Source organism: Genypterus blacodes, unplaced genomic scaffold, assembly GCF_046128005.1.
Source record: "Genypterus blacodes isolate CSIRO-AG114 ecotype Tasmania unplaced genomic scaffold, CSIRO-AGI_Gbla_v1 ptg000019l_1, whole genome shotgun sequence".
Lineage (NCBI taxonomy): Eukaryota > Metazoa > Chordata > Actinopteri > Ophidiiformes > Ophidiidae > Genypterus > Genypterus blacodes.
In genome coordinates this window covers 3,435,349-3,455,881 of record NW_027466832.1, presented here as the reverse complement: position 1 = coordinate 3,455,881, position 20,533 = coordinate 3,435,349, and the positions used below count along the sequence as shown (strand labels likewise).

The window sequence follows — 20,533 nt, the reverse complement described above, 5'->3', positions numbered from 1 at the left end:
GGATGGAAATATAATAGAATTCTCCTGAGTTACGGCCTGTTACAGCATTTTCAGGTGAAAATATATATCGCATTTATTACAAGCCACATTTAGCTGAAACGGTTTTAAATATGTCTATTTGATACTACAGCAATTTGGTGACACACATTCATAGCAAAGACTGTCCAAAATGAATTAAATTGGACACCAATTCCATATACTGTGTTACAAGAACAAATACAGTAATGTTCAAGAAAACAAATCCTAATTAATAACACCACAATAATAAATATATTTGTGGTCTTGTGCATTTGTGAATGAAAAGTGTCCCAAAGTAAGGGTCGATCTGAGAAGAGATCCATCTGTCATCTATTAATCGAGTCTGCGGATCTGCAGGAACAGGAACAAACAAGGAAGTGTTTCCATCGAGCAGCAGGCAGGACGAAGTACAGCCCAGGTCCCGGTCTGCACATTCCCCGAACCTTACAGCAAAATGCCCGAATTACACACGCCAAGGTGAGAATGACGAACACCGTAACGTCTGACTGGGACTCCCACTGTAGCGTACGAGTGTATATACGTGACAATGGATACGTGACCCAACATACGCGGCCGAGCATGATGATCTCGGCGCTCTGTGTACGATATTTTCTGCGCACATTTGTAAATTATTGTTATTCCGCCTTACTTATAGTGATTGTATAGGTATTAATTGGCATTTCATTTCTAGTAATGTATCAGTCAGCATACAGTATGTTTATTTATTTCATTAGATATTGAATTGTATCCATTTAGTTAAACAGCAGGCTTCTTCTGCTCCATATACTGTATGCACTTCTAAACCCTCATGCACCTGTGGCGTTTGACTCAATGAAGTGACACCTGAACTCTGTCGTTATAACGGTCAACCTTCTGTGTGTTGATGACGTAGTCTTTTCTCCTCTCTCCTCTCTCCTGATTAACCACTGATGTCACCACCATTTCTGGTAGCGTTTTCCGTTTCCTTCCGCGACATTGTGAGTCCGCCGGCGTTCACGTTTCTGGACCAAACGGGTCATAATCTGAGCCAATATGTGGGCCAGCTGCAAACTCTAACCTGCTGTAGCTGGATTTGGAGGAGCTGCGGCCCTCATTGGCCCAGAATCCACTGTGCTCATCAGTTATTTAATAGAGTCCCCAGGTGATCTGGTATTTAATAGAAACGGATACGTTTTACTGTTTGGGTTCAGGTGCTCATCAGTAACTGGGAATGCTATCGCTTGAATCAAACGACCTAATGAACACAACTGCAGGGTTTAATTATTCATCTTGTTAGCATTTGGGATATTTGCAAATAGCATTTATACAGGTGGAGCAGTAATATGCATGGTTGCCCTACAGTGAAGTGGATCCCATGGTGGCTGCAGGCCTTTCTCTAATATCTGCATGTCCTATTTGTGTTGTTTTTGTCTGGGCACTGGGCGCAGTTGACCTCATCATCACAAACAAGGCTTACAGGCCACTGCCCTTGATCAGGGCACTACTAGACTGACCTGGACTTGGTCCCCCCTGGTGTCACACTGTAGATGGTGGCTGCTCCCTGTAGTTAGAATTGCTTAAATGCAGAGGAAATTTTGGATTTTGTTGTTTATTTGAGTGCAGTCTTTTGCTGATAAAAGTTTGGAGTGTTTCTCTTATCTCTTCAGGAGGACTTCTTGAGTGTCATTGTTTCAGTCCAGGCTATACTAAACCTTCAGCTGTGCTAAATGCCAAAGTTAGTTTCTAAAGTTTGTAAATGTCAAAAATGTTGTAAATGTCAAAGCAATCACCCTATAGATAATTGAACTAGTGTTACAACCCACCTCTGAACTAATTTGAGCTCTTTGTGTATCATTTTGTAAGTAGTAGATGTTGTTTCACCCCCATTTCTTTCTGTATTTCAAGGATTGGAGCAGTGAACACAAGTGATAGTGATGGGCTGGAAGGGTTCAAGGCACATGCTGTGTTCCAGGAAATCAACAAGAAGCTACAAGAGGTGATGGCATGCCTTTAATGGACCTTTTAGTAGGTTACAGACCACAGCTTTTGAAACGATTCACGTGTAAATGTGAACTTTGCTCTCATTGAGGTTAAGTTGACTAATGTTATGTTGTAACAACTCTCTTGTACCAGTGTGTAAAGATTCTCAGGCAAGGCAACTTTATCCATAAAGCACATTACATACACGAAGGCCACTCAACGTACTTCTCACAAAATCCTGTTAAAAGACATTTTAAGGAAAAAAATCGAAACATATTTGATCATTTAGATTAGAGAATATATAAAATATTTCTATACATACTGTAAAAGCTTATCTGTGATGTAATTTTGGCCATGAAGCATTTAGTGATATATAGAGGAGCAGCAGCAGCATTGTGTAATCAATTCTCTGACACACCATGAGCCAATGCAGGGATGAGAATTAGTGCAATGTGTAATGTGTTCAAATGTTTTAGTCTCTGTTGGCATTCTGAACAAGCTGCGGCTGCCTAAGAGCTCAGCCACAGCCTGGAGAGCCTTTCAGTAGAAATGTACTCATGCATGTTGTAGAATTCTTCTTATTAATAATTTGGATATCTTGGATACATTTTGGGCTTTTGGGAACCCTTTTCTACTGATGAAACGCAGTGAAGCCCCAGCCTCAGTAACTTGATGAATGTGAAACAGTAACCTTCACTTCTGTGCTTTGAAAAGGAGGGGGAGCAGTTTGTGAAGAAGATTGGTGGAGTTTTTGCCTTTAAAGTGAAGGACGGCCCAAATGGAAAGGAGGCAACTTGGCTTGTGGATGTGAAGAATGGCACGGGGTGTGTGCACACTGACACAGGTAAGGAAACCCCAGGGCATGGCTGTAATACCAGAGGTTCCTGCTGTCTTCAGATGACGATAGAAACCTATTATGAAATATATACATTTTCCAAAGCTGCAGAGCCTGAGCAGTTCACCTCAGTTTTTCTGTCTCATCATGGTTAATGTGCTTTAATTGGACTTGTGAACTAACAGGTCTGATGCTGCTTTGATACAATCAAATGCCCACAATAAAGCAAACAGATATTACTGAGCATTATGATCATAACATTTGTGTCTCCTCCACTCCACAGATAAGAAGGCAGATTGCACCATTTCCATGTCAGATGCAGATTTGTTGGACTTGATGACGGGGAAGATGAACCCTCAGACTGTGAGTATTCAGGCTACGTGTGTTATTATTGTATATTTTTATTTTACAATTGTCATACAGAAATTACTTGTGTGCTTTGAGGCTTTTCAAAAGCTTCTGTTGACACTAGAATGACAAAGAGATGTGATGTACATTAAGGGCATTTGACTCAGGACAGATTGCTGCAGAGGAGGTCAGACTGATAGTGGAATGTTTTATGTACCTGTCCCTTAATACCAACTGAGCATAATTGAAGCAGCACAGCCTACCTGTGTGTTATTGCTCTGCACAGTCTGCACATCTTGTAATGCCTATTCCCAGTAGCATAATGGACCACATCACAAAGGACAATAGTCTCAAGCTGGTTCCACCAACATAACAATGAGTTCACTGTATTCATATGTCCTCCAAGTGCATCAGGGGTGGGGTGACACGTAGACGTAAATCGACGACTCGATTACGTAAATACGTCGATTTGCTTAACCGTGTGCCGACGCGTCATGATGACGTAAGATGGTCGCGTCAGGTGAAAGCATGTACGCAATCGGAGAACAAGCTGTGGCGAAATAAAGTCCCACGGTTTCAAGTGAAAGCGTCGCGGAGCGCGTTGTCAACTTTGTGTCCCCGCCAACCAAGCGTGAGACACTAGGACAGGGGTGACGAAAACGCGGCTCTTTGCCGGCTGACGTGGGCTCGAGAGCCGCAAGCGGGTCTTTGCCGGCTAACGTGCGGAAGCGCAAACTGACCTGCGCCCCAAGAGCCGGCTGACGTGGGCTCGAGAGCTGCAAGCGGGTCTTTGCCGGCTGACGTGGGCTCGAGAGCCGCAAGCGGGTCTTTGCCGGCTGACGTGCGGAAGCGCAAACTGACCTGCGGCTACCCCCCCATTCCCCGTCAGACCGACTGATCGCGAAACAAACGGATCTGCGTCTCATGTATTTTTGTTGTTGAACGCAGATTGCGCTGGATCACTTTTACTTGAATTGAATAAGCAATATGTTGGATTGTAAAACGGAAATTATCAATCAAAAGGTGGCTAGTTGTGGAATAATGCACTGCAAATCTTTGTCACATTTGTTTGTTTTCAAGCGAAGATGATTTAAGAAACCATTGAAATATTAATGAGATAAGTTTATTTATTTTGGGGGCAATTTTTTTATATTGCGTAATAAATATAATTGTTAGATTCATGGATTAATCGGAAAAAAACCTGTTGATTAATCGTTAAAAAAATGATCGTTAGGTGCAGCCCTAACAACATCACAGTCCCATCCAGTTAGATTGGGATTGGAAAAGAGTTGCAGCATGACACCGACAGGCAGACCTGTGGTGTCATTACCCTGCAGCAGAGGAGACGTTTATACAATGCTGTTGGTTTGTTCGTCTATTCATTAGCAGAGAATTTACGAATGGATTTCCATTAAACGTGGTATGGATGTTGGGAAAATCTAGAAGGGAAGAATTTATAAAATCTTAGTGGCGACAGTCCTGACAGTGAGGTGGAGGACAGACACAAATTCCAGAGCATTAAAATGTTTCTGATTCCATGAGGATGATGTCGACCAAAAGCAAGTGATTGGTCTGCTCTACTTTCTGTCTAATGGCACGATTCACTGTAACATCATGCAAACACTCACAGTATTGAGCCATAGTTTTTAGTTTTACGGTTTTATCATCTTTTTTCTGTAATTTCTTTTATTTGTATTTAGAGAAATTATTTCTGCAGCAGCTTTGATTTGTACATTTAGTAATTGTTGTTTTTGGAAATATTCTTGAAAATCAAGGTCAGTGAAATTTGTTCTGCATAAAATTTGAGTCTAAGAACTCAGAATGTGACCTGCTGACCTGCCTGTGCCTCTACAGACAGATTCTGTTGGTAGATAATAATGATAAGCTTAATCAAGTCAATTTAAAATCATCAGTCATTTTTGTTTTCTGAATATATTATATTGCATAAAATAATTCTTTCAGATGTGTTTTTTTTTCATGCTCGTTGCAGAAATGTTTTGTAAACCTGAAAAAAAAAAGTGGATGATAGAAGTGGTAACTCAACTCAATGTCTTCATCTTTCCCTTGTCTTGTGAGATTTTGGAAAAATGCACCCTTTTATTCATTTTCCTCAATTGTTTTGTTTTTGGTGTCACCAGGTCACTTGAAATTGCTCGCACAGTGTTCTGTTAAAACCTGTTGTTGCTGTTGCCCCATTTCCACTGGGTTGTGTTTAATCTCTTTATACTAACTGTGTATGCTAGTGGCATGTAATTGTCTCCACCACAGAATCAATGATACTTTTGATCTGATCGTTGTCATAATCTTCACCTAAAACGTACCTCTTACCTGATTTGCAGGCATTTTTCCAGGGTAAGCTGAAGATAACAGGAAACATGGGACTGGCCATGAAACTCCAAACCCTGCAGCTTCAGCCTGGCAAAGCCAAGCTGTAGACGAGCTGGAGGCAAATATATCCCAGCAAATCTGCAGTGGCAAGAAAAAGTTAGTGTAAAACTGTTTCAGTCCATCAATAATACTGGAATTTCCTGAACAACAGCCGTCTTCAGGTCATCCCACAGCAGCTGTATCGGATCAAGGTCTGGACCGTTCCAAAACACACATTTTCTTCTAAACTAAACTTTTAAACTATTCTTGTTGGTGATTGATGTGAGGGTTTTTGGGGTCATTGTCCCCAAGAAAATGCCCCAAACCACGATGCTCCTTCCACCTCTTCACAGATAGGATGAGCTACCTGTGTTGGTGTCCAGTGCCTCTTCCCTTCAAATATACTGTTGTGCGTTTCACCTTCTGTCTCATTCTGTCCTCAGAGCAATGTCTCATCAAGCATTGTGGTTTGTCTTATTGGACACGTGAACAGAGACAGTTAGGCGTTGCACATTGCACTGTTAATGGGATCTTTGCTCTCGTTCAGCTTCATGCATCTTTACAATTTTACTTTTCGGGTTACTGACACTTAGACCATGAATTTGTAAATGATGTACTCAGTATTCATATGAACAAGGGAGACTCAAGTGGTCGTGTTTTCATCATTGTAACTGAATTCAGGTAATTCCAACAGGTTCAGCTACTTTTTCTTGCCACTTTAACTACATAACTGATCTGAACCACACGTCCTACTAATTGTCTCACTAAGCGCAGGATCAGTCAACTTTACCAATCTGTAGGGAAAAAGAAAATGGATGGACAGATCATTCCCTAACAATAAGTTTCTCATCTGTCTGTCTCTTAACAACACTAGATGAGAGACAATAATTCATTTTAGTACTTTGAAACCTCAAGATTAATTTCATCAACATATGTTGGGTTTTTTTGTTGCTGCTTCACGTTTTGTGTCTTTGACACTTTTTCCCACGATCGTGAGCGCTCGCGGTGAAACACAACAGTGCCTCACACTTTGATGTAATGGTTTTAGTGAAGGTGCCGCAATAAAGATACAATTCTTCTCGTGGTTCACTGTTAATACGTAGGTTTGTGAGTTTTCTGCCGTGACATTGTCTAAATCTTAAAAGATTTCTACTAAATAAATGTTTTGCTGAAAGGTAACGAAAGGCTCTGGTTTTTATTTATATGTTTTATCTCTACACTCTTGGTTACTAAGGAAATTTGGCAGATGTTGCATGTCTAGTATTTTTTGCAACATAAACCATCTGTTAAATGCAACCTAAAACTAGACCTCACTCATCCTGGTCCAGTTTGACCCAAGGCTTCTTAAAATGTATCATAAAATATTAATGGTGAGTGTATTGATAGTTGGCAAAAGCATATATTCTGTAGTCCAGATATTGTGACATGATCTTCAGTGTTAATACAGTGAGACAAACTGAAGCTGGTGTTTGTTTTTTATTGCTCCGTCTTTGGTCCTGTGTTGAAACTCTAAAAGATAAGAACTTTCATGTATTCCAACATAACTCAGCTGCATAGTTCAGTGCTCTATGTTTCAGGTTGTATTTGCTGTCTTACTTTGACCTTGCACATAAAGGCCCACTGTTGAAACTGAACAGTGCTTGGATGTCACTGTCTTGTTGGCTGGGCCTCTGTGTGTATGTTCTCCTTTTTTGGAGGACCTTCCACTTTCCAACACTGCTGTGACCTGGTTTCAGACTGCCACGCTGTAGTTTTCCCCTTTGTAAATGGAAGAGTTTGGCTTAAAGACAAATCTGTTAACTAGCTCCAACCCAGATTCCACTGCTGCATTGGCTTCTCTCTTTGAGCTGCATTCTCCTCCGAGTATGTGTGTGTGATTTATGAGATGTTTTTTCTTTCTTTCTTTCCATTCTGCAGGAAACATTCTAATTAGATTAGAGCACAACAGTTTGTTAAAAAAAACAACTTATAAACAATATTAAACAAACTTTCAGCTCTTAAACTGAGTTCCTATTTCTTAGGGCATTCAGGGAGGGGGTCCATCAACATGTTGGATTCCCCCTCTGCACGGTCTTACAGGCGCCTTTGAAGACAAGCTCAGTAGAAAACCTGATATCAAGTAGAGATTCAAAGTGTTAATACACAACAGTCAGGGTGCAAACCTCTACCCAGGCCAACCATTCTCTCTTACTTGCCACAACACACATTACCCTTTAAAATCTGATTTTTTGATCTTGACAATGTACACATTGTAACTTCAATGATTTCTTTCTCTTAATTTTTCAGGAGATATTAATGAAAAATCGATAATTCAATAAGGGAGAAAATGTTCTGAAATGCGTTCACAGCTATTCACACTATACAGAATCTTCATCATCTCTACTTATGCATTTCTGACCTCTAGATCCAGATCATCGTGATCAAGATCCAGTGATAGTGAATGGTTTGTTTTTTTGGTGGAAGGGCTCTTTTGACGATTACTACAACTATACTGCACAGTGTATCAGTGCCACAGTGTTTATTATACAACATGCAGAGAGATCAGTGACTTTATTGCAGCCTGCATGATGCATTATGCAATGACCTGGAGAATTACTTGAAATTTGAGAACCTGCAACCTGTTCAAAACAGTGAATCTGTCAGAATGGCTTCTCCTTTGAGTAAGCTGTGTGAATATGTTTCACTGCGAGAACAGAAACTTGTTGAAAACATGCAGTAACTCCAGAACCGTTCAAATGGGGGAAAAACAGGAGAGTTCAGCTGACCAATTATATGATGAGTAATACCGAAAGCATGAATCGGGATATGTGATCAGTAAGTATGATTCTCCCCCTGAAAAACCACGAGACCCAAAATCTGTCTTCATTTTTCTCTGCATGCTGCGGCTGCTTCAGACAAAAACATTTGTGAAAGTTGAGATAATAGTCCACCTCTACACTCCTCAGTATCAATTCTTCCTATTGCCAAATGATGTGTTTTATGTTCTGTTTCTAAATAATCTCAAGCTGTCAATATATGCTGTTTTTCTGCCGTCTTTACACACAGTCTTTGCACGTTTTCTGTCTCTGCACATGTTGTTTACATGCTGCCAGATTAGTATCATACATTACAGTAGTTTTGTCTTGCTGTCTCTGCAACCCCACTTCAGTCAACCAGTGGAAAATGGATGGCTGGATGTCTTTACTGAAGGTATCATCCACAACATATCGGTAAATCTGACAACACAGTATACATCAATCTGTAATGTTTTTGTATTGCGAAACACCAAGTTTTATGAACCTTCAGATGTGTAAATTGTTGTGGTACATCTATAAATATTTAATTGAGCTATTTATGAAAAACATCTTGACTGTATATTTGTGAATATTGAGCCTTAATGTACATAGAGCCTGAATTTAACATATTGCTAAATATCTGTCTACGTCTCCAGGTGCTCCTATGTAGTACTATGAACACTAACAGTTAATTATGCTTTGAGTCTAATATATTTTAATGATAGCAAATCTCCAAACAGACCAGCTTGTTGAAAGATCGAACAACACGTGGGACATTAGATCATTTCCTGTCTCTGCTTTTTAGCCGTCACTTTTCCATACATAATAGAAATATGTTGGACAACTTAAATGATAAATTATGGAAAATAGTAGAAATGAACAAGAAAACATGAAAGGCTTTGTTTTGGTCTGTTGATCAAAGTGTGTTGATCCCAGTCACACTTGATCCTGACTTTTACAACTGTATCTGTTTTATGATGATTACATTCTTCTCTCACACTATGACTACACAGTCTCAGTTTAATGATGTGAGATTTTTGTTGCGCCCTAAGGAGTTTACAAAAATGACGAAAAGTTATCACAACATTAAATTATTACTGGAGGACCTGTCAAATTGTTTGAAAAAAAAGTGTTCTCGGAAAAAGCTAAGAATTTGTTTTTGGCTCCTATTCAGCTTAGGGCTGGCTGTCTTGTGCACTCCCTTCCTTCTCTCCTTTTCCTTTCTTTTTTCTCCCACTCCCACACTCTCACATCTGGAGGGTATCTGGTGTGGCTGTGACTCCTCACTTGCTATGGGACAGTCTGTGTTTGGACTGTACGTCAGACTTCACTGGATTTCAACGTGTATTGCGTGGAAGAGGTAAAGTAGCCCAGAACGGTTCTGTTGTGGGACTTTGTTGCTGGTGTACGTGGTTCATGGATGCATAGTATGTTAGACAAGAGCTAGATTGAGCTCTTACTGTCAATATCAGGGAAATGTGCATGCAGACAGCAGGAATGAGCAGAATTGCATGGAAACAACAGGATTACTTCCTATAGTCAGCATCTCTGGAAACAAACAGTATTTTCTCTTCAAGTCTGTCATTTCTGGGAATAACTTCAGGTTAATATGAGCGTGAATGGTATGCTGCTCAATTGTAGACAGGGTTGGTGCTTTAGCCACAAGGTCTTTTCAGGTACTGAGGGTGTGCGCACGTGTGGGTTTTTCCTCAAATGTTGGGACCATAGCCCCTCTTGTACTTGTTGTGACGAGGCATACAGGAAAGGCACTGATGATAGAGGCGGTACTCAGATTTCACAGAGTGCTAGTTTGGGAAGATTTCCATCATAGCTGGCTGAGATGATTGGAAAGATTTGTCTGGCTTTCCCCAAAATCTTGCTATGCTTGGACCTGTCATTCAGTTCGAAAAGGCTGGAGCTAACAAATGTATTATGTCACTACACATAAACATTTACAGTATGTTAGAATTTATGTCTATGTAAGTGTGGCATTTGTGATAATGCTTGAGGTTTGAAGATTCAGACACAGTGGAGAGTGGAGCGTTGTTAAGCAGCTGTCTTTCGTTGTTGGCCTAGTGTGAAATAGTAAAATCTACTTACAGGGGTTACAACTGAATGAATCATCAACAGCAGATACTGTAACCTACTGTATTGTATGATAGTGTATGTGAATCCACTTGACGCAGGCGAAGATGCACTTGGTCAAAATAGACAATATACAAAATCTGCCCTCTCTCCCTGGCTTGGCAATGTGCCATCTGCATTTTCCTCCATAATCTGCAAATTGAGGTTAAGCTTCATGCATTCCAAAATAAAAAAAAAAAAGAAGCAATTATCGGTGTTATTTTAAACATTTTTTTGTCAACAATGATTATTGTATTGCAGGAGCAAGCAGAAGCAAGTTTATAGTGACGGTGGCGTAAAGAATCAGTCAATATTTTTGCAAAACATAACTCCAAACCCTTTCTACATCTTCAGTGCTGCTAGCTCAGTTTTAGTTTTTACTGACAGGAATCAGGACTGTAATGAGTATTGGGTGATGGTACCAGTCTACCAGCGAGACGGGGCTCCTGTCCTGGCCTTCTCCACAATCTACACTGCTGCCCATGTTAGTGGCTGGTAGTGTGCTTTTTAAAAAACCTGTTTGTGTGACTCCCACCTACAGTCCTCCTGTCCTCACAGACTTTAATCTGTTCCAGGCTGAACAATCCGAGACTGTCCCTGCTTACAAGAGAAAAACAAACACTATTATTCATCCAAATTTACCAGCCAGCAACCTCATTCTTCAACTATTGCAGCTTTCATTTTTCCTTTTCATTTCCCATCAGCTGACTTGGAGCGATACCATGCTGATTTTGCACTTGTGATTTTTGGTCATGCACATTTGAGCGAGGTCACTACATTGTTTTTTGTAAGTTGGACCATTTTGAAGCTCTTTGGTGTTCATTCATCTATCATTTGTAGACATTTGAAAGGACCCTTGTGAATCAACGACTGACATTGAAGAGACTATAATGCTATTCCACATTAAGTTATACGTTATGTTACCAAGTTGAGCTTGACCTAGTTTGGATGGTAAATTACCTGTAATTCACGAAAGTCACAAGGGCATCACTTTAAAGTCACAGCCTCAAGCCTACTTGAGGCCTACTTCAACGCAAGCCACGGCAGGTGCTTCCAATTAATAACATATACTGTATGTGTATGTATGCAAGTTATGTCACAGTTCTGTTTACTTTACATAAAGTTATGTACTTTGTATGCATATTCCTGAACAAAACAAACTTAAATTATAGCTGCCGATATGGGACAAGGGACACATCAGTTATTTCAGGTGTGCATCTGTCTATGTTTTAATTTTGACACATTCTCCTTGTACCATATGAGCTGTGATTCTGCTGTGGACAAACATCACTGGGCACCATGATAACAACAAACTTAATCAATTTACTTTTATGGACTTTAACCTTAAAACAAGACTCAGAAAATGGGCATCTGGCCCTCAGTATAAAGGAGGGAAATTGTAATCTTAGTTTGTATGTAATTGTCATAGCCATCAAAGCCGTAAATAACATTTATCCTGCTGCACATACCACAATCAGACTGTCAAAGCAATGTCTACATTAAGCATTGCTTTGTAATTGTCTTTTAGGCCAAAAAACACCTTGTGCTTCTGCCTTATGATCACAATAATCAGGAGGGTCTTGAAGTCAAAATTCATATCTAAATAAACATAGAATATAAATTCAATTGAAACTGAAATTAAACTGAAAAAAAAAAGCTCAACTGTTCATGAACATTTTCTAATTTTATTTTCTACTTGACTAGAATATACATATAAATCATTAATGCATTTGGAATAATAAAGAGAAATGAACTGTGAGAAACAATATGATCGTAAGATACACAAGTTAATGAAATTATATATGACACATCTAAACAAAAATAAATTGTTCATATAGACTAAAACGTCTATAATGATTCTGCTGTCGCCCTCCAGACTCTGTAAGGTGATGCAATAGAAGAGCTGAATGGTGGACATGTCCTTTCTCAATCATTCCATCTTACACGCCTTGAGCGTGCTGCTCTTGGCGTGGGTGTTGGTCCATTGCCAAGCCCCTAAAGAACGAGATGGAGACGATGAAGAGCCACTACAGTCGAGTGCTATCTCAGCAGCTGTGAAGAAACCTGAGCCGATCCTATGTCCTTCAGAGTGCAGCTGTACAACAGAGGAGGCAGTGGACTGTGCTGGAGTCGACCTCACTGAGTTCCCCAGTGAACTGTCTGAGAACACGCGCCAGCTCTCCCTACAGGTCTCTCTCTCTCTCTTTCTCTCTCTCTCACTAACACACATGCTTATCCAAACACAGATGCAGGCAGAAAAAACAATATAAACCCACAAGAATATTCTGTACACATAATCAGACTTGGGTGAACCCAATGGTTTCAAAACTCTGCACAGTTCCGTTAAAATCTTCCCACTCGCAATTAAATGTGTTTTTATCAGATTGCCTCTGTATACTTATTGTATCTTCATGTGTTTTTTCTCCAGAATAACAAAATTGAGGAGATAACATTAGATCATCTTTCTCATCTACATCAGCTCGATACTCTCAACCTGCAAAACAACTGGCTCACCACAGATGGTAAACACTGCTACACAGTTTGTTCAAAACTTATTCTTATAGCTGCCCTGTCTCGTAGATAATAAACGTTTTTATCATTTGACGTTATTCCAACATTTAAATACAAATAACACATACATGTTACATATTATGAAGTTGTTAAACATTGCTGAGCATAGAACATCATAATATTTAAACTTTTTAATAATTACAATAACAATAACAATAATTGCTTCATTTCACGCAAACCCCAGCAGGGGAAACATTTCATTTATATTTGTTATTTCATTTGTACACACAGGGTTGTTAGTTTGTTCATGTTGTGTAATTGACACAGCATTCTGAGACAAAAGGTCGAACCAAGATGTTTACATGAGATGTGTTCATAACTAGCCCACTTAAAATCCATTTAACTGTGTGTGGCTGTGTAAATATTTCATGATGTGTATTTCTTCCAAGATCTTAATCCAAACGTGAGGCATCTTTCTCTTGAGTTTGCTCGTGTGAATGGAGCTGCTACTACAGATTTGGCTAACCGCTAGCTACCTCTCTAGCTAGCCAAAAGTGATATTACATTAAAGTTATGTAACATTACACACAATATCCATGCAGTGGCAGAAATTCATGTTGACATTTTCATTGAAGAAACTGTATCAGTAAGTGTTTTAAAATGGTTGCTTAAAGATTTTGACACCACCAACTGACTCACTTTCTGGCTTGACATGTTGGTGTGTGTTTGGCTGAGCATAATTAAAAGGTGCATGTTTGTCTTTGCAGGCCTTGATGATGAAGGGTTTGAAATGCTTGAACAGCTGGCTTATTTATACTTGGCAAATAATAAGGTGAGTCATATACCAAACATTGGTACACAGAGATGTTTCTTCTGAGGGCTGTACTACGAAGCGAGAAAGAGGGGTTAGTTAGTTAACTTCAGGCTCAAGTCAGATTTTTTGCTGTCATGAACTTGCCACGGTAACTTGTGCTCCATGGCTAGCCTGGTACGGAGCAGCTTGTGTTTGAGCTTTGTCAGGCTAAAATATAAAGCATTACCTGATGACAATTCAACCCCTTTGGAAAATAATGTCAACATTCCTGCAAGATTATGTTGGTAATACTTGTTTTGGGAGTTATTCAACACTCAAGATACAAGATCTCGTAATGATCAGACTTTGTTTCTTGGTATCGCTGAGTGGGGAGAATCTGTTAGAAATGTGGTCATTGAAGGACTTGGTTGAATTAATGGATTGGGCATGGATGGAGTTCAAACTGCAAAATCCAGAAGCCCGGTATTAAGGAGGAACCGTGTCCAGGATCAGTTTTGCTTAAGATTTTAGAGGATATTATACCAATGGTCCATCAGAGACCCTCCTGAAGGGGATCCAGGGCTGGAGGCTTCACATTGGGATGTCAGTCTTTTGTGTCTTACTTCTGTTTTCACTTTAGAGACCTTTGAAACTATACGGCTATATTATAATTACAGAGCCCCACTCTCCATTGTTAAGGCTTGGTATTGAATGCCACAAAAAGTCACTTCTGCTGTCATGTTTCTTTTCTTGTGCTTACAGCTCACTTTAGCACCAAAGGTCCTCCCACCCTCCTTAGTGAGTGCTGATTTTGCTGCTAATGAGCTTACAAGAATCTTCCCATACACATTTGGCCAAAAACCACAACTGAGGTATGAATGCATGTGTGTGTGTGAATTTATCATATACACGTATTCCTGGAATTATGTCCAATTTCATGCTTTGCTTATGTTTGTTCAGGTCTGTCTATCTCCATAACAACCAGCTAAGCGATGCAGGACTTCCTGATAATATGTTTAATGGTTCAGGCACCTTGGAGATCCTGACTCTGTCCAGCAACTTCTTACGTGTTGTCCCCAGGAATTTGCCCTCTAGCCTTTATCGTCTTCATCTGAAGGTGCAGCATGAAATCCTATAACATAGTTAGCCATGGAAATAATGTTAGTGATACCTCACTGCACAGGGTCACGTTTTTTCGAGGTCAAACATTACCCATTATATTTTCACTTTATATCTTTTTATTCATGAATATTGTGTAATGATATTAACCATTTTTTGTTTGGTTGACAGAATAACAAACTGGAGAAAATCCCAGCAGGGGCCTTTGACAACCTGTCAAACCTCAGAGAGCTGTATCTTCAAAATAACCTGCTCAGCAACGAGGGCATGGACAATGAGACTTTCAGGTGGACAAATATCATCATGCACAAAAACACTGAGGGACACAGAGCCTGTATGATGTCATCGTAGCTTAAAGTCTTTCCAGAGTTACACAAATATCATCACACAATTGTTTTTATCCAAGTTCTATCTCAACCTTGCTAGATGATCCTCCTGCCAGTTGTTTACTTTGTCGCTCAATCATTTGGAGGGATTTTGGACTTTTCATGATGCTACAGTCTCACACACAGGGAGAACTCATGTAATGGCCTCTCTCCTCTCTCCTTGCAGCCAGCTGAGCAGTCTGGAGTATCTGGATCTGTCAAACAACAATATGAGCATTGTCCCCAAAGGTCTGCCTCGCAGTCTGGTGTTGCTTCACCTGGAGAAGAACTCCATCCGCAGCATCCCTGGAGACGCTCTCACATCTGTACGGAACCTTGAATACTTGCTCCTCCAGAATAACCTTCTCCGCTCACGCTCCATCCACCCTACTGCATTTCAGGTACACTCAGATTTGACAGACAGACAAACAGATTTGAGGTCTACTATGCAAAATATGATAACTTCTTGATCCTTCATTTTGCAATTGTACTAGGGACTCAAGAAGCTGCACACACTCCATATGTACAACAATTTGCTTGAACGGGTTCCCAGGGGCATGCCTCGCCGGGCAAAAACACTTATGCTGCTTCACAACGCCATTTCTGAAATTGGCCGCCATGACTTGGCCGTGCTGTACACTCTGACAGAGCTCAACCTGAGCTATAACCGGCTGACCAACCTCAAGATCCACCGCGATGCCTTCAGGAAATTACGTGTGTTGGAAAACCTGGACCTGTCAGGCAACAGCCTTCATTCGCTGCCCATGGGACTTCCTCGTAGCCTGCATGTGCTGAAAATTAAGAACAACCAGCTGAATTCCATACCAGATGGTTCACTGACTGGCATGCTGAAGCTGCAGAAGCTCATCCTGAGTGAAAACCAGCTCAAACTGAATTCAGTGTACCAGGGAGCCTGGATGGAGATCAGCACACTAACAGTGAGTAACTGGATTGGAGTTGTTTTCCGTGTACAAAAAAGCAGATTTTAGCTTTTATATTACTATAGCTTCCAGTTGACACTTCAATCAAGCAAAGTATATGTGTTGTTACTGCCATGGAGGCCATGTTTCTACTGCTGGCATATATAATATAATTATTCCCACGTATGATGACAATAGATACGTATCTATTGTCATCATAGTGGCAGGAAGTGAGCATGGTGTGGTCGGCCAATTGCAGCTCTTTGGAGGCAGCATGAAATATCCCACACTGCATTAGTTTTGCTTGGATTACAGTAATTTGTGGCCAATCTGGTCTCAATTATGTAATTCCCTTGCATTATTATCTCATGGTCACAAGTTAACTATCCAATTTCAATACTTAACTAAGTCGTGGCACATGAGATAATTATTTCACAATATTTTTATTAAGACAATGTCACCTCTCCTCTTCCATAGCTAGACATAAATATTAAACTAAATTCCAACGTCCAGCACAATTTAAGTGATCAAGATATTTTAATAGATACATGTCCCACTGACTACACAGCCCGCATTTCTGACTAAGAAATGTTGCATTCTATTCAAAATTCAATTGAAAAAAAGACCTAATGTTCACAGACAGCATGCAGTTGTTCTCCGATAGACATGGCCACCATCAGCCATCACCATGAAGATGTGTGGTTTTATGCAGATTAAGTTTTCTAACTATCTTTATCCATTATAGTTAACATTTCTAATATAATGCTATGTTGATAGAGACAGTCTCTGTTTCATGTATCTTGTTATTTTAGACACTAGACCTGTCTGGCAACCTGCTGTCGCACATCCCCTCTGACCTGCCTGAGTCTCTGGAATACCTTCACTTGGAAAGTAATCGCATCTCTTCTGTTCCTGCTTCAGCATTTGAAGGCACACCTAATATCAAAGGCATCTTCCTCCGGTAAGGGACATGATCACGCGCAGGCTGCATGTGCTCACAGTACACAGTTCCACATCCATGTATATGCAAAGGAGCCTCTTATATACTCTTATATAGACTTATTTCCCAACTATTTCTGAGGCCCATGCTGATCATTGCACTCGTATTATGATGAGATTCACATGAGACGTGAATTGGTGTTTGACTCCCATGAAATCGTCATTGCCCTCTATCTTTTACAATTATTCTGCAACTGAACTGTATGAGATATTATATGTCAGAGCAGGGCACATGCAGGAGTGGGTACATTTCATGTTAACCTGACACTTCACTAACCTCAGGGGTTTGGTGGGAGGCTCCTTGCATGTTTCTGCAATTTCGATCTAGATGCTGAAGAAGTGATTGTGTGTATGAGTGTATGTAAGTGAAGAATGATTGTGAGGAAGTCGTCGCTTTTGTTTATAATGTTCTGCAAGGCCACAAAAGACAACATCTGCATTTGGGCAGTCCAGTGTTCTTTCCCTCACAGTGAAATTACGGAGTAAAGCATTTGTTTTCCCTCACTTTTGTCCTTATGAAAGCAGACCTCAAACAAAAAACCATGTGGAATAATCCACCTCATGCATCTGTTTGTAATTAATATCATTTCAGTGTTATTTAGCCAGAGCATGCACTGTGGTATCTAATCCAGGTTTTCCATCTTGGCCCTTTCCTAAACCAACAACTGTTTTTGTTACAAGTACTTGTACTGTTAGATTGTTAGTTTGATAGTTTTTCTGTTTGGTTTTCACTAGCAGCTCTATGGCTTGTGTTTCTGACCTCAGGCTCTTAAATGCTCCATGTTGTTAATATCAGCTGCTGCCACATGAGTTTGAAAGTGTTTTTCATCAAATCCCATACAGCTGGGAAGCTTTGGCCTGAGCCAATTTAGATCTGTGGGAATGCTTATATCAGCAGAGGCAATGGAAAGAGGATTTGTGTGTGTGTGTGTGTGTGTGTGTGTGTGTGTGTGTGTGTGTGTGTGTGTGTGTGTGTGTGTGTGTGTGTGTGTGTGTGTGTGTGTTTGTGTGTGTGTGTTCACTACAAATTGGATGTTTGTGTTTACGTTTATGGTGTGGCATACTAACAATTAGGGTAAACACCTACAACAAAGTGGGGTCAATTCATTACACATCCGGCCCATTTTACAGCTTTTGCATCAACATGCAACCTCATGGCCTGAATTCTGCCTGCATTGCAATCAGATCTGAGCAGGTAGGCCATCCTTCCTCTTTTCTCTGAGGGCACTCAGAACATAAAATATCTCAAAGTTGTCAATTATGTTGTCAGTAGTTCCATTTTCGTCCCGTTTTTGGATAAAATTCCTGCAAATATGTGAAATACTGCTAATTAGAACCTATTTCTATAAGCTGCGTACACTGCATGTGACAAGCGTTGCTTTTCTGGCACGCTGCTTTGGACTCTTCCATGGATTCCAAACCACAGTTTGTTGTAGCCTTTTAACTTTCAACAGCCTGTCTCACATATGAGATGCAGGACAGCTTTGATTTCGATCCTGAGCCTGTTTCTGATGCTTTCCCGCCACAGCAACATCGAAAACAGAAACAGCTGAGAGACTGTATCATACAACTGTTTGCATGACCTTTTTTATTCAGCAAACCATCTGTGTTTTATTTTCCCCTTGAATTATCACGTCGCCTTGTTATCTCGATAATGTATGCAGATAAAGGGAACACATGTCAATGCAAGGTATAACAGGGGCCATTAAGTACATGCTGAACAAATTTGTATTGTACTAATCCGTGAGAGGCAGGAATGCTCCATCTGACAGATGCCACCTATTGTATAATGACCATTTTCTCTGCAAGTTATAATCTTTCATTATCTGAATCCTCAATTATCAGCGCAAAGTGGGAAAACAATAATAAATAAATAATCTCCTCATAAATGTGCATGGCCTTACCATTTCAGATTCAACCGGCTTTCTGTGGACTTGGTGGATGAGAGCTCTTTTGCACACCTGAGCAACTTGCAGGTGCTGGACATCGGCACAAGCCACAGAGAGGAGGTGGTGGAAGACGATAAGATGTGGGAGGAGCAGTAGGAAACAAAGATGTGTTTATTCAAGCATTGGACTGCATTGTTGCAAGGACAGAAAGAGCTTTTAAATGGGAATGAACCCGTGAATTTCATTTCCCTGGTTCATTATTGTACTGAATAGAAGATTCAAATATTTCTGGTGCAGGATACCGGATGAAGATACTTCTGCTTCCATTTTTTTGGGCTTGTAAGATTTGTGATTGTACATCTTTGTATCTCAATTTGAATATGTTTCTCTGACTGTTTGTTTGGCAACAATCAACAGTCTTCTAATTCGTTTTTTGTGCTTTATTATGTAGAATTTATTGTAATATCAGAGTTTATATTTCTATCTCAGAATCAAGAACCAAATTTCATAAGATGAATGAAAACAAAGATGCTGTTCACATGCGCCAAATTGTCTACTTGTGAAAAGAGTTTAATAATTTTGGTCCAAATTTACTACAACTGCAACACAACTACTTGCAAAATAACACCACTGAAAACTGCATGTCTGGGTAAGCTCATTCCAATGCAGGACATTGACATTTGCAAGACGAGAATGCAGATTCATTCATTTTACCTATTTTTTTTAAAGGGAAAAACAGGCGTAGACCTTGTTTATTGAGGACCCTTTTATTGGTCAGTAAAGGGGACGCGAGGGAAGGGGGTCCTTCAAATCTGCACAAAAGTAACCGATGCATGTACGAAGTTCACTTGTTCTACACCACTACATTTAAAACGCAACAGTAAGTGTTTCACTTGAGTTAGTTCTAACCATTTCACTGTTCTATAGCCCTTTGAGACCTGGCTATAGCCAGCACATAAAATTGATTATATTTTATCTGTTATGGTGGAAGCAGCTAATCATATACATAATTCTTGAATCCATTCGCATTGACAATCATCCAAGAAAATTAGTGTACAGGCTTTACAAATTATTAAGATATCTCGCCATACCTAGAAAATCAATAATCTGACAACAGCATCGCTCCAAGTTTCTTTTTTCCCAGATGTTTCAATATAAGAATGCTAGAATGCTGTTAGGAAATGAAAAAATGGGTCAATGTAGAATTTTGCGCCCTTGGTGGTGAATTTTGATGTGTGTGTAAATATACCCGATGTCTCTATTCTCTGTCGTAAAAAATAATGATGAATATTCTTACATGACATCAAAAATCCTGATGCTCACTATATTGCAATAAATACAGTGTTATTTTCACATACATCAGTATTGTAGTGTCACATATACAGCCATTGATCACAGCAATAAATTATTTTAAAAGTCTGAAGCTTGTGTATTTGCTAACATTCCCTAAAACAGCTGTGTCTTTTTATTGCGAACACTGAATACCAGTTAATGTCACTAAGCAAATGCATC

General features: G+C 39.9%; 2 protein-coding genes across 2 annotated transcripts; both read left to right on the top strand.

Moving 5' to 3' along the window:
- Window positions 1-369: 369 nt before the first annotated feature.
- scp2b (sterol carrier protein 2b) lies at window positions 370-6,701 on the top strand. The gene is made up of 5 exons (XM_076141619.1): window positions 370-495; window positions 1,903-1,993; window positions 2,692-2,821; window positions 3,096-3,175; window positions 5,500-6,701. Exons 1-5 carry the CDS (start codon window positions 473-475, stop codon window positions 5,593-5,595), a joined length of 420 nt encoding a protein of 139 aa, XP_075997734.1. The 5' UTR covers window positions 370-472; the 3' UTR covers window positions 5,596-6,701.
- Window positions 6,702-9,549: 2,848 nt separating this feature from the next.
- Window positions 9,550-19,646, top strand: podn (podocan). Its single transcript, XM_076141651.1, has 11 exons — window positions 9,550-9,661; window positions 12,302-12,614; window positions 12,854-12,947; window positions 13,704-13,768; window positions 14,492-14,601; window positions 14,690-14,846; window positions 15,020-15,135; window positions 15,401-15,614; window positions 15,708-16,151; window positions 16,946-17,094; window positions 19,045-19,646. Exons 2-11 carry the CDS (start codon window positions 12,333-12,335, stop codon window positions 19,175-19,177), a joined length of 1,764 nt encoding a protein of 587 aa, XP_075997766.1. The 5' UTR covers window positions 9,550-9,661; window positions 12,302-12,332; the 3' UTR covers window positions 19,178-19,646.
- The last annotated feature ends 887 nt before the right edge of the window (window positions 19,647-20,533 follow it).

What these genes read in the sequence shown, in the direction of transcription:
- podn (XM_076141651.1), top strand. Translation starts at nt 12,333, where the DNA reads ATGGTGGACATGTCCTTTCTCAATCATTCCATCTTACACGCCTTGAGC. An exon ending in CGCGCCAGCTCTCCCTACAG is followed by an intron (nt 12,615 to 12,853) that starts GTCTCTCTCTCT and finishes TTTTTTCTCCAG; the next exon opens with AATAACAAAATTGAGGAGAT. An exon ending in ATCAAAGGCATCTTCCTCCG is followed by an intron (nt 17,095 to 19,044) that starts GTAAGGGACATG and finishes TTACCATTTCAG; the next exon opens with ATTCAACCGGCTTTCTGTGG.
- scp2b (XM_076141619.1), top strand. Translation starts at nt 473, where the DNA reads ATGCCCGAATTACACACGCCAAG. An exon ending in CCCGAATTACACACGCCAAG is followed by an intron (nt 496 to 1,902) that starts GTGAGAATGACG and finishes CTGTATTTCAAG; the next exon opens with GATTGGAGCAGTGAACACAA. An exon ending in GGAAGATGAACCCTCAGACT is followed by an intron (nt 3,176 to 5,499) that starts GTGAGTATTCAG and finishes CCTGATTTGCAG; the next exon opens with GCATTTTTCCAGGGTAAGCT.